This window comes from Anarhichas minor, unplaced genomic scaffold (assembly GCF_050575085.1).
Source record: "Anarhichas minor isolate MPS153535 unplaced genomic scaffold, ASM5057508v1 ptg000026l, whole genome shotgun sequence".
In the NCBI taxonomy this organism is placed as follows: Eukaryota; Metazoa; Chordata; class Actinopteri; order Perciformes; family Anarhichadidae; genus Anarhichas; species Anarhichas minor.
Genome location: NW_027466472.1, coordinates 19,500,261 through 19,514,487, shown reverse-complemented (window position 1 = coordinate 19,514,487; position 14,227 = coordinate 19,500,261). Strand labels below are relative to the sequence as shown.

General features: G+C 42.3%; 1 protein-coding gene across 2 annotated transcripts in view; it reads right to left on the bottom strand.

The window, feature by feature from the left end:
- Positions 1 to 4,522: 4,522 nt before the first annotated feature.
- gpr4 (G protein-coupled receptor 4) overlaps positions 4,523 to 14,227 on the bottom strand; it is a 45,870-nt gene continuing 36,165 nt past the window's right edge. For both annotated transcript variants that reach the window (XM_076100893.1, XM_076100892.1), the window contains exons 2-4: positions 9,926 to 10,683; positions 8,138 to 8,402; positions 4,523 to 7,689 (exon numbers count right to left, since the gene is read on the bottom strand). In XM_076100893.1, the coding sequence (XP_075957008.1) occupies positions 6,968 to 7,689; positions 8,138 to 8,402; positions 9,926 to 10,054 (1,116 nt within the window). In that variant the 5' untranslated portion in view covers positions 10,055 to 10,683 and the 3' untranslated portion in view covers positions 4,523 to 6,967. The remainder of the gene's footprint in view (positions 7,690 to 8,137; positions 8,403 to 9,925; positions 10,684 to 14,227) is intronic.

Below are 14,227 nucleotides of genomic sequence, written 5' to 3'. Positions count from 1 at the left end.
GGGATCAATACGGATTACAGATAAATCATCGGCACCTCGAGCAGCAATGGGTTCGGTGCCTTGCTCAAGGGCACCTCAGCAGTGCCTGTGAGGTGAACTGGCACCTCTCCAGCTACCGGTCCACACTCACTACCGAATGATCCGAGCTACACTTGAACCGGACCGGACCTTACAGACTTAGCTACTGCCGCCCCACATTGGTATGTTTGTTTTCCGAACCTTCTATAATCTTCCCCAAATTGTAGCAGCCAGCAGCTGATCTATATCAGTGGAAGGTTCAGGGTTCTTGAACGTCTTGGTCGTTTCCTGCTTTCTGATTTGGTTCCTTTGTGAACTCCAGTCTCTTCTTACCCCAGCAACTGTGTTTGAGAGCTGAAACTTGATCAGAGTCACTCTGGGAAACGTAAGAAATAAATTAAGTTGGAGGACAACAACCTGACCAAGTACAGGTAATTCTAACAGCTGTAGTACAAGCTCAACGTTACTAAACACGCCGCTAAATGAAGACACAAATGTATTCAGCACACGCGCCTGTAGATTTCCACATTCATGCAAATGCCTGGATCATAAAAGTTGAGGAGCACCACCAGGTCTCAGAGCGCATGATTTATGGATGGTCATTTGCAATTCTCACTCCGACCTCTTTTTTTTTTTTTTACTTACTATGAACCCACGTCCCAGATCCTGAAGGCTCTGTGTGATTCAGTCGCCGTGAATTTGTAATTCAAATGAGCGAATAATGAGGTTGCGGATTATTTGAATAAATATTAAGGAATTTATTGGGAGGCTTTGGTGGAGTCTGATGTGTACAGGCAGCTCCACCTGACCTGATTCACATGGGACAAACCAGCTCAGTGCAATCTTACGGCTCCATCGTCACCGCCTGAACAGGAAACCATGCCCATATTATTACCATAATCACACCAAACTTTTATTTTCCTGCAACTGTCAAACGATTATAATTCATCAATGCCCATGTTTTACTTAACAGTTGTTGCCTAAATGGGTATTTCAAGATTTTTTTATTTTGTTTTTCTTTACAACATAAAAAATGGGACAACAATTTAGATTACTTACATTTTTATACACGTTCTCAAACATTTCTGACCAAAATAAATATCTCATTAATCATTGTACGGATGCAGTGATGCCACAGCTAAGGCTGTTGCTTAATGGAGTTTATGGCGTATTAGAATAAAAAGCGTTTATTGCACACGCGATAAATGAAAACATAAAACTAATTTCAGCTCATCAAAAATGTTGCAGGCTCAGGGAAGGCAACACTACGCTTTTTTATATTATTATATATATTCCAAATATTAGGTATGTTAGGAAGCTGGGGTCGACTCGGCCTTATTTACCATCAGTCCCTCTATTTAGTATATAAACTAATCAGTTCATATCTGTTGTCCAATAAAACCTCCGACTGTGATTCTCACTGTGGTGTTTTTAGACAAACCACTGGTTCACATGGTCTCTTCCAGCTAAAAACACTTTGATGAGCCCACAGGGGTCGACTCTGAACGCCTCTCCAAACATGTGATAACATTCAAAAACATGCACGCTTGTCAGTCAGAAATTCGGGCCTTTTGTTCTGGACTCCTGCTCCGCTCACGATACGGGGTTCGCTTCCAAAAGCAACGTGAAGGTCTATTTTTACCCTGCTACATTTGCCTGGGCTGTTCAGGGGGGGGGGGGGGGGGGGGGGGGGGGGGGGGGGGGCTGGTGACCTGCTTCCTCTGCAAGGATGGAAATACAGCTGAATGAGTTACTAATAAGATTATGACATGCATCTTAAAAATGGATTCTGGGTCACATTGGTCACAGTTGTAGGAGGCATAAACAGCTCACCGTGTGCTACATAGAAGTAGCACACCATTGAAATTGGGTCAGTTTTGTAGTGAATGAGGGATTATTTCAAGTGTATTTTTGTGCAAGCTACTTAAAATAGTAAGCAAGTCCTATTGGTGAATTCTATATTTTTATCTTTTATTATAAACCCAAACAGGTTGCTGTTGTACCCGTACCCTTTGACATGATATTAGTTGATTATATTTGACTGTATTATTTCCTTTCAGGGTTAGATGGATGCAAATAAACAAAGTTACACTACATCATGGATATTTTATTTATTATAAGAGATATAATATAAATATAATATAAATTTTTAACAGAGAAGGGGAAGGGAAGCTCAAGCAGAGAGATAAGAAAGCCATTGTGCTCAGTCAGAAAGTTCAGTTGAATAATATCTCAACAATATCAGTTTTCAAATTGAACTGGATGATTTATAAATAATACATACTCTAACAAGAAATGTTCTCTCATTTCATGTAAAATAAGAGATGCATTTAAAAATAAAAATAAGAAATAATAATAAGAAAGCTTTTGAAAAATTTAAATAAAGTACTTCATTTAAAATGAATTGCCCTGCAGCTTTAAATTCAGTTCATTCAGGTGTGATGTGATGTCACCCAAAAAAGCCACGATATTATATTCTTCTCATCTTCTAAAAAGAGAAATCTGTGTGCAGCGACTTTATCTGTGGTTATTAAACCACTTGTTTCAGCTCTATTTATTATTGTGAAGTGACTTAATGTGTTAGGATTCTGATCATATTTGGCTCTTAGGTTTATTTTTTATTCCTTCATTTCAGATCTAAGTGGGTACGTTTTCTCAAAAGATTTTAGTTATGTCTCGTAGTGATGCTTCACATTACAGCTTTTAATAATCGCCTCGGTCTCTGAACATTTGACGTGTTGGTTCTAAACTGCCCTTGGGCAGAATTAACATATAAGAGTCCGTCCATTCTTGGTTAAAGGCTCTGGTCTCGTTGTCCACTTTTCTCTTTTTGGAGCACGACATGTGAAATAACTTCTCTGACTCACGTACTTCTCCATCGAGTCACGGTGCTCATCGGAATACACATATTTAATTGGCTGAGTAGCATCACGCAATATAATTTAGAACGCATGTAATTGGTTGGTGTGTTTCCTAGACCGCTGAACGAGTCCGCCTTTTAGTGACCCTTGGCTTAAAGAGTAGACAACAGACAACTCCTTTTAAGTAATTAAAGATCTTTTTTATTAATCATTAATCTGATGATTGCTTGTTTCTGCTGCCCCCATGTTGCCAAAACAAATCAATTAATGCAATTTAAATAGAAGCACATTTTTATTCTATCTGCAGGTAAAAAAACCTGATTAACTTTGAAACAAATCTGATTTAATTAAGTCAGTGTTGACGACTTGGAGAATTTCTCGCTCGATTTTGCGAGAAGTCTAGTGCTGCTGGCTAGTTCTATTGGAAAAGAGTTGGCAGCATTGGATTTTTTAGTTGGGACGATTTAAAAAATCGAGTGTATACTCCTGCTGGTTTCTCAAGATTAGCAACCCTAGCTTTAATTGTACTTTTTAAATTGAATGAACGGTAAGAAAAGACTAAGGGGAAGGACATTGCATCCCTCCATCCTCTGTAACTCCTTCAGTTAGCTTTACAGAACCAAACTGTATATTTTACATCTGTTCCTGCACTGCTGGCAAAATACATCTGGATATCTCATAAAAACAACAGCACAACCGTCTTTTATGTCCCGGAAGGTGTTTCGGTATTCTCACCCGATAATAAATCAGTTTCGTAATAACCAGGTGGGCCTCTGGTGAGCTGCTATGTATAGGCCTATATACGTATAGCAGAGGTGACCAGTGAAGCATAGAGGGCGAGAGACAATGTTCCCTCAAAGAGGGAGCGAGGTATGTCCTCTCTCCTCCTCCCAAGAACAATAAAGGCGTTTTTCTACCTCTGTCCTGTCTCCCCTTCTCTCCCCACACACACACCTTCATAAACACACTGTCCTGTCCTGTGTAACACAGTGTGAATGCATCCCCCCATGAGGACGGGTCTTAAATATAACGTTCCCCCTGATGTATACGGGGTAACAATGGGAAGGACACACACATTGTCAAAGATAAGCACACAAAAAAGCACACAAAAAAGCACACAAAAAAGCGCACACACGCGACGCCCTCTATTTAAATACATGCAAATACATCAGCGTGCACACACAACCACACACATGCACAGATCCCTACAGTAAGTCCTTCACGTTATTCATTAGCCGTGCAGCTCTGGGAGTCTAGAACAGGACAAAGTGAAGAGTGAAGAAGGTGATTTTTGTTGGCAGCATCCCAACACAAAGTCAGCAACTGGAAAGAGTTTGTTCGCAGTAGTTAAACCAGTTTATTCATCCACTTTATTTGGTAAAAGTCAAAGTAAGCGCATCCACGGTGCATCTGTGACCGGGACGTCAAGGGTCACAGTTTGGTTAATCATTTTACATTTTGCCTTTGTCTCTTCTAAATGAGTTTAGCTAAACTTTGATCATCTGTCGGACTTCTTTTTCACCGCGGTCGTAACATTTTCAGGTTTGAGCAATTTCAGCAACGGTCCAGCGTCATCACAACTGAAGGAAATTATGGAGGAAACTTCAAAAGGCCAAACAAACAATCGCAGAACGACACAAAGGTTTTCATATGCATCATTTATTTCTCACTGACATTGTCGATGCACAAATACACATTTTGAAGCCCGGTGCCTCCTCTCTCTGACTGACATGCAGATGCACAACAAAAGCAATGGTACACGGCAGCGTGTAGGGCAACGCCGACCAGCTGAATGTGTACAAAAAAATCCCCCCCGCCTTAACATCATTGCGCTGAATAGAGGAGTGCTTTCATGCCAAGACAACATTAAAGAAAGAGGTTTCCAAAACATTTCTAACCCTACAAAGTGAATTGATGGCCAGTAACTGCAACATGAACACTTATTGTCAATCCAAATGAAACCACTGTGTGGGCAGGGAGTTATTTCAGCCATAATACTTAATACTTTATAAGTATTTATGTTGTTGTTATATATGTGTGAACATAAAGCAGGACATTCTGTATGTAAACAGACAATTTGTTGAAACGTCATTACCACAGATTTGCAAAAAAAAACACTTAAAAAAAGAAATGGAGAGAATTTGAACCGAAGATAAACTGAACTTGATTTTATAAGTTGAAGATGCCTTTGCTCTGATGGCTGTGTCCAGTCTGCAATGACACTTTCTTTATGTAGCAGCCATTAAGGGGATCCCAATGGTTGAGTACCAAAAAAGAAAAGAAACGTTTTGGTCACTATGTGTGGGGTTTACTGTAAAAACAAGCTGCCAACTAGGAAAAGGAAGATCTCTTAAGTCAAATCATGTCAAATCATGGTGAATGTTTTTTATTTTTATTCAAGCCCTGACGCCTCTCACTTGACATCAGGACTTCAAAGTCAATATGTGGCAAAAAATGCCAGCGAATGCGTGTTGTTGGATCAAAATTGTCATATTTATAATAATAACAATCAGCTTCACGTACCAAAAGAGACAAACGCTCAATGTACATTTTAAGTTCACTGCAGATGGTTTTAGGTGGATATCCAGAGAAGTATTTCTTAATTTCCTCACCACACTTTGGACATTACAGAGAAGTTTCTCTTGATCTGTTTCCCTTGGAGTGTCACTTGAATCAAGACTGACTTTCCAAATCCTTCCTCTAGGGAGAAGGAAGATCTGAAAACTTTGTTGTGCAATTTGTGTGACGAGTAAAGAAAAGAGAGTGTGCTGTAAATATTGAGGAAGTTTGGGACAGTTAAAGTTCAAAGTTAAAGGAACGTAAACAGTATCAGGTCAAGTGGGCAGCATTTACCGAAGCCCAACCATGTAGTTCGGATTCAATGAGGTGGAGAGATGGTTTTCAGGCAACACAGTTTCAGTTAAGGCTGTTTTTCTGCTCTACGGTGCTCTCAACATAATGTGGTTGCAATAACTGATACATTTGACTTTCAAACCAAGCTGAATGAAAGCTTTGGTTGAGAATGTTCTGTCATCTTGGAGTTCTGATTCATTTCGCTGCCTGTAAAAATGTAAAGAGAAAAAAGACATTGCTCACATAACGTAAGAGACACTTCTACTATAAGACTTCTTGCTATCACAGTTTAGAAGCTGAGGTACTTCATAAGGCTTCACTACGTTTTATTGACCAGTAATCTACAATCTCCTTTTTTTACCCTTCTGCCATTCTTCCACAATCCAAAATGGCGCATTTGTGTGTCAAATCCCAATCTCTTACATCTGCCCTCTCTCCATGTAGTCTGAATTTAAAGTGTGTCTCCTCTCAGACCACTAACAATACTCAGCCATGCAGAATGTGGAGCGTTTTCAATAATTCCACTTTAGTATTCAAGAATGTTCCTAGGCATTGTGGATTATTCCTGACACAGTGGGTAGATGTCCAAGCTGTGTTTGATAAGATCCTCATTAGCCGCACCGGTGGGACGTCAGCTGGCCTTTTGATCTGTTGGTCCAGACTGAAAAAAAATCTAGCGGATGGATTGGGATGACATTTGGTAGAGACATTTGTGGTCCGCTGAGGCTGAATCCTGAAGACTTTGGTGATCCCCTGACTTTTACATATATCACCACCGGCAGGTCAAAACTTCCTCTGATCCAACACTTCCTGAGGATATACCTCTAAGGCTAACGACTGACTCAGCCTCAGTTGCACTCTGGGATTAATGATAATACAGCATGTTAACATCCTAACATTAGCATGCAGTGCGGCTGTGCAGAGGCTGACAAACTACAGCTTGAAGTCATGAACGTTATGCCAAATTTGCAACAAAGAACTGAGCCCGACAAGCTGTCTGTCAGATGTGCTGAAACGGTCGCTGTACATCGGATACTCCCTTTTGATTTACAACGTGACCTGTTCTCAAGTGTCACCCTCAGGCCACATTTTTTTTGCCCCACTAGTGGTAAAGATTGAACAGTAGCCAAGTAGTTCACCCAACAACTTTGCTTTCTGGTGTGTAAGCATCTCAATCTCACAGGGGCTGCTACCATGGCTACAGACAATTTTGTCTAGTTTATTTCAGGATGATGTCACTTCCTGACACCGAGGATGGTCATCTGTAGACACTCCTCCTTCAGAGCCACCAGTTCTGTCTTGAAGCTGCTTGTCTTGGCTCCATCAGCGTACACACAAGACTGCTTCTTTGTTGACAGCGGCGTATCCACAGTCACCGAACCGGCGTTGTACATGTCGCCGTGCGATGGTGAGGAAGAGGAGCCCCTCTTGCAAGCTGCTGAAAGTAAAGCCGAGAGGGCTCGGCCAACGTCGTGCCGAGCCCCCTCGTTGACGAAACAGTACAAGATGGGGTCGGCGACGCAGTTGAGGCTCGTCAGAGCCAACGATACATGGTACGCTGCAAACAAGTTCTCCTCTGAGCCACAGTCACATGGCTTCCTTATAAACATGACGCTCCGCACCAGGAGGAGGATGTGGTACGGTCCGAAGCAAAACAAAACGATCAGGATGAGACTTAGTGCCAGACGCTGAATTTTGGCCTTTTCCTCGCGCTCTGTCGAGACGTTGCAGCGCACCGCCACCAAGATCCCACGGTAGGCCACGAGCATGGCTGTCCAAGGAGCGAGGAAGCCCAGAAATGTCCTGTAGAGGTTCATCCCTGCCACCCAGTCCTGCATGGGGTACTTCTCAAAGCAGAAGGTGTGGTTGAAGCGATCCTGGAAGAGCTCATCGTGGAAGAGGGGCGCAGAGTTGGCCACGATCTCAATTATCCACACCATGGCGCTGACCAGGACAGCTGCAGGAACATCAGCAGAGAAAAAAAAATAAAGGAATGAGAAATACTCGACTTTGCAGTGATTTCCATTCCTGTAGCCTCTGTGAATAAGGCTTTACTGTATTGAAAGAAAATAGGGTGTTCTTGGAAAGTCCGCAACTCTCAATCGATTGAGTGACTCCATGTAGCTACCAACCTATGTAATCATTCATTTCAACAAACAGGCCTGAATACCCTCTGCTTTGGACACAAATGTTCTCCATGAGGATACATGACTTTATAAATACAGTACCCTGTATGTACTGAAGATACTGACTCTTGTTTTATTGTAACTTAAGTTTCATTGTAGATTCCTCCATCAGAGTTGCTAATGACATTGCATGACTTTTCACCTCCAAGCATAATTAGTTGTCGTGAGTTAGTTTTAGGTTACATACATTATCAAAAGACCATCCTTAACAGAACATACCTGTTTTGATGCGTCGAACCTTGGCAAAGCGCAGAGGATATGCCACAGCCAGGTACCTGTCCAGTGATATACAGCAGAGGAAGGCGATGCTGACGTAGATATTGGTGTAGAAGATGAAGCCGAACAGCTTGCAACTCTCCTGACCGTGGATCCAGTGATCGTGCTGCAGGAAGTAGTCGATCCACAGAGGAAGAGTGGTGATGTAGAGGAGGTCAGCCACTGACAGGTTGATCAGGTAGATGCCGAGCTCATTGCGTTGCCGTACCTGGTGGGAGGAATGTGATGAGTGCAAGGAATGAACGACGATGGAGAAAGGGTTTGGGAGGCAGGAGTGAGAGATGGGAGAGAGATGACAATTTAAATTTAAAGGATCAAATGGATCAAAATGATGGTGCAATGAGGGATACGAGTGTTTTGTTCAGCTTCTGTGCTTTTATATAAAAGGTAAACAATCAGGGAAAATATAATGAGTGTTTGTGTGTTTTCTTTGTATGCAAACCTTTGAAAATGCCAATAAAATGCCAATAACGTGTGTATTTCGTATCAGCTGCAAATCATTTGGTTTCCTGAATGTCAAGACTTGGAAGAAATGCAAAGTCTGAAAAATGAGGTCTGTATGTATTATTGTTGTTTAGTGGCTCATACAGATGAACATATTCCATGCCTTAAAAAAACCGACACGTGCACTCGGTAATAGACCACAACGAGTGCTTGTAAGTGAGAGGAAGGGAAACCATTTTTTCGGTAGCAGCAGTTCAACTTGTCCACTGGACGGCTTCCATTAAGCTTTTCTAATTTGATTTGTCAGCACATGGATTGAAATTCACCTACTAGGAGAATGGTCTGATTCACATGCAGTATTGATATTACAATTAGAATATTTAGACAAAACTGCCGTGGTAAATAAACAGCGCGCCAAGTATGTCCGTGTTTTGGATTCGGTTCAGGCGTTGTCATTCCCAAAGCTGGTGGCTCTCAGCAACGCAGTTAATGCTACCGAGCGCCGAAGGCTGTTTGGGGAACTACACTAACCATAATGCACCTAGGCCAGAGCGCACCTGTGCTGCGTGTCGTGCTGTGCTTGGGCCAGGGCTCAACCTGAATTCAGAAAGTTGGAGTTTGAAAGTTGGAGGAGTCGCCCTGATGCTGAGATGGAAGCCAAACAGAATGTTGAAAGTTTTACGAGCTAGTGAACTTGCTTGAATGAAAAGTCAATAACAATTCTGTCCGCTGCTGCCAAAGTAAACTGACCATCTGTGGGAAACACTGCCAATGTTTTATGCTGTATGGGAAAACAAGCCCCAGTGCTCTGTTGACGTGTATGTACCACTGTTTGTGCACAACGTTATGGAGGGAAGTCTGCTAAAGATGGTTGTTATTTGTTTATGCTAGTTACATTGGTACATTACGTTGTTACGTCATTATTTTAACACAAACTATTACGTCTTCTCTAAACTTAACCAAGTAGTTTTGTTGTCTAAACCTAACCAATCGTATCACAACGTCAACCAAGTGGCATTGTGCGTTTCATAATGAACCGTAAATATTTTTACACTTCTCAACGGGTGGGCTAGCTTGGCACTCGCCAGGTGCATTTCCTCCACTGCGTTGTGCAGCGACCGGCTCGAGTTCGGCTCGGAAAATGAAAGTGACTAAGCCCTCTGTTCCCGGCGCGACTGTAAACCGCGACTGTCTGTCGAATGGACTGTCCTCAGTGCATAAACAGCCTACCAAAAGTGAAAGTATTCTCAATGTGTGTGTGTGTGTGTGTGTGTGTGTCCTCCTCACCTGCATGTAGGCAGCCCACAGGGCCATGCAGTTCGTGGGCAGTCCCAGAACGATGACTATGATGTAGAGCGTTGGCTGGAAGAACTGGTCCACCTTACTGTCCACATCACAGAACGAGATGTTGCACATTGTCCTGTGTGGAACGCTTTGGGTGTATTTTTGTCTGTGTGTGTGTGTGTGTGCAGGTGTGTGATATGTGTTTAGCAACTCTCAGCTTTGACTGTCCCTCTGTAGTTTGACTTTATTCCAGCTCCAGCAGTTTGACAGTGACATGCCGACTCTGACGTCCTGCTCGGCTACCACGCGGCTGTCCGACATGGAGCAACAGAAGAAAACGGAGCTGTCATTTTCGAGGCATTTCATGGTTCTCCTTTTTTTTAAACCCAGGGGCCTTGGCGTGTCATAATCCTCCCTCGCGCTTCAAAGCCAGGTCCGGCATCCCTCAGCACGGAGGAGAAGAGGAGAAGAAAGGAGGGAGCGAGGGGTAGAATGTGGTGAAATGAAAGCTGCCTTATCGACGCTGTGCCAGGCCTCCTGCGCTTTAACAGGACCTCATCAATCTTTTAGAGATTAGAGGTCTGCCAGGGCTACTGTAATAAGGAGAGGCTGGACATCAATGTGTGTGTGTGTGTGTGCGTGTGTCCCAAGGTCCTGATGAAACACACAACCCCTCTGGGATGCTCGCTCTAAAACACAGGAATGGTTTTACAGAGCCATCCTGGAGCCGAGAGGCCGTCCGTTTACTCTGGTCTGGACATCTGCAAGAGAGAGAGACACACACAAAGAGTGAGAGGCTGCTAAATTATGATGTCTTATAATTAAAGGCTAAAATAACAACACTTTATTGTGTACTTCTATGATAATTCTTAATAATTAAAAATAAAAGTTAAGAAAATAAATATGTTGTACAAGTGGGCGGGCTCAGGCCCCTTAGGCCCACCCACAATGCCGTGCCTGTGTCTTACTATTGTCTGACAGTATGATACCTCTGTATGAGCTGGCCTCAGCTCCTTATCAAAGCTGAATTATTCAAACCCAACACCATTCCAACAAATGGAACTGTGTCTGTGCATCATGTTTTTACAAATTTCGCTGACAGTTTTAGGGGCCTTTGGAAAGTGGAATTTGAATCAAAACGCTTAAGCAACGTGTAGCATGAGTTTGTAGAGGCTTCCGTTAAAACTTTAACTAAGCACAATGCTGTTTGTGCATTAATTCACATTCTCCAGTGCTCATACTGCTCAGGAATGCAGAGGTAGAAATGTTTCAGACTCATTTCCTGTATTTATCTGCTGTGCCCTACATTTCATTTACGTACAGTATATATGCACTTCGGTTTCTTGCAAACAGAACTTAGACCTGCAGTCTTTAGGCGTTTGGTTTGGTTATTTGAAGTGAATGGAATCCCGCTTGCAGTGAAAACAAACCCCTCAAAACTGCCTGGAATGAACACACCCTCAACACATACGGTCGAACCCTTTTCTTCTCATGTATTGGCTTCTGCCTGGCTGGAAGGATGTACAGTGGAAATGGAAGAAAGAGGCACAGACATGAAGACTTAATGCAACAGGTACAGTGAAGCAGCAGTCGTTCATCTGGGTGACATAAAGACATTCTAACATCTGGTATGATAACAGAATATGCTGACACGATGGACAAGCACTCGGGGACCTTGCATATAGAGTGCAAACAGAGAGACCGGGACATATGATCAGCTTTATGTAAGCCTTCATATAAACATGACCTGAGTATGCATGTCCAGTAGAGAGAGAGAGAGAGAGAGCGCAGGATGGGAGCTCAGTTTCTGTTTCACTCCTCGACTTCTCACTTTCCACCCCGGGCTCACCTCCTGTTTATACATCTTGGACCGCCTCGATATTTTTGAATATGGCCGACATGAGTACACATATGCTTTCAATCAAAGAGTTTATGTATTCTTCAGCTTCTTTTCATTCTGCTGCTCTTAGATCGATAGATTTCAGAAACTATGAAGGTTCTTTTCTGCCTGAGGAGCCAACGGGATGTTGCAGCTTTTACGTATTTCGGTAAAATAACTATTTATCGAAGTAAAGCGTGAATTGAATTAAGAAATATAAACATATCAACTCCCACCAGAGGCTGTTTTTTCCTTATCTTTCACCATACACACTAGTTCAGGGAATCAGAATTCCTCTTCATTGTAAAAATGATGTTGGCAATATGGTGAAGTTTCTCTCTGCACCTTATTATTCCTTGAGTACAAAGCTGACGAAGAGATCTGAGGACGGTGCATAACAATAGTTGGATCAGACTACCGTGATGGCTCAACCCTGCAGACATAGGTGTTGGGAAAAATTTGCCCTGCGTTTCCGCGGTCCATGATCAAGAGCTTTAAAAGAGACTGTGATTGTACTGGGAGGCTCCCACTATGAAGCAGGGTAACCCTTTTCCAAAGAAAAAGGCAGGTACACTGAGGGAGTGTTCACTTCCTGGCTAGAATTCCCTGTATGAGTATCCCTCAGAGTTCAAACCTCAGTGTTAAACCCTGTAAAGACCTGTGCTTCAGCCTGTGATAGTGTGACACTGGTATGCAACAGTGACTTTGTGAAAGTGCTGATCCAGTCTTATAGACAAACGTGAGCAAACAAACACACACACACACAAGAGCTAAGTACGGTTATTTATACAGTGACCTTGTCAAATATTGTTATTACGTCAAACCTTGGGGGAAACACCCCTGTTGATAAGCTGAATCCCGACTGTGTCATTTATTTTTACATTCAAAGCTTCTACTCAGGTTTTTGAATGAAGCTTTGAACGTCTGTCCACCTATTTTAAGATGTCGTCACCTTTAAAAAAAAAAAAAAAAATCAACACAAAGCCCTCAATTTGAATAAAGTGATTCATCAGCATAAATGGGCTAGTCTTCTTTTATTATGTCAACTTTTAAATGAATATAACTCGTCAGTGCGCGCCTCCCTTAGACAGCAAGTTTTTTTGACTCCAGTGAAAATGTTCTTTTCGAAACAACACCAACAAATATGGATTGAAGCAGAATATTTCATGAGATAAAAAAAAGTTGTGAATTTTGTTTCTACCTTGTTTCAATAAATGTTGACTTTTGGCCGTAACAGCGACTTTTGGACTTAACGTTGCAATAACTCATTTGGATCACACACTTAGCTTCCACCACTAGAATCTAATTCTTCAAATAGTACAAAAGTATCCACTATCAAACCCTTTGTGATCAGTACAGACATCCACACTTTGCTAGTCTCTCTTTGTAAATGTGTGGAGATACTGAGGCCAGCACTCGGTGAAACACAGAGCAGACGATGTGAATGGTCACGGTGTGCTACTAAAGAACAAATATAGGGGGTGAATATAGTCCGATTTTTAACTGCAACTGTACAGAAATAGTGGGTTTACACAGAATAAATAGAAATGCATAACAATAAATAATAAAGGGAAAAACTAAAACTCAGTTCAAAATAAAAGTGTGTAAAATAGCTGGATGTCTTCATTCATTGGGAGCAGAACTGCGGTCACACAGCACTTATACGTTGCATCTTCATGAACGCACATGTTCAAATGTTAAATTAGGTACAGTACTTGAGTAAATGTACTCGGATAAATCTTTCCATCAATTTATGATTTTAACCAGAGCAACTTATGAACATAACAGACAAGTCACGTGTGAAGTAGTTAGGACAGAAAAACAAGATGTAGTATCTGTCCTGCTTCACCCTGCGGTCACAGTGCTCCACTATTAGAGAGCTGAGATCACATCTGTCACCGCTGAGCGCCGCAGAGCGACCTCACTTCCTCATTAGATAAAACAGCGGGGCCACATGCCAGCGACAGAACAACTGTCAATCAACCTTATCGCTTCTTAAAGGCTGCTCAATGTGTGTGTGTGTGTGTGTGACGGGCATGGGTGTTGCAGATGTTTATCACGCAAAAGTTTGCATGCGACTCTCTTGTTTGGTGTTTGGTATCTGTGGTGTCTGTGTAGACGTGGGCGACGATGTGCGTGCGTTCGTCCTCCTGGGAGGTTTCTTTACGCTGTCAGGTCAGTCAGCGGCAGCTCCTCAGCAATCACACACTCTTGCACTCCTCAGCTTGTTTCTGACACAGTTGAACAGAGTCGTGGCGCCTAATCACAGTCACAGAGGACTGTTCTGGTACACACACACCTGCAGAGTGTGGTGACTGTACATGTTACATCTCTAATGTTTCATCCTCTCTAGCTGAAGTACCCTTCTGTAGTTCTGAGTGGCTTTGTATCATCTTTGCTTTGATCTACCCATTTCGTGTTGCATT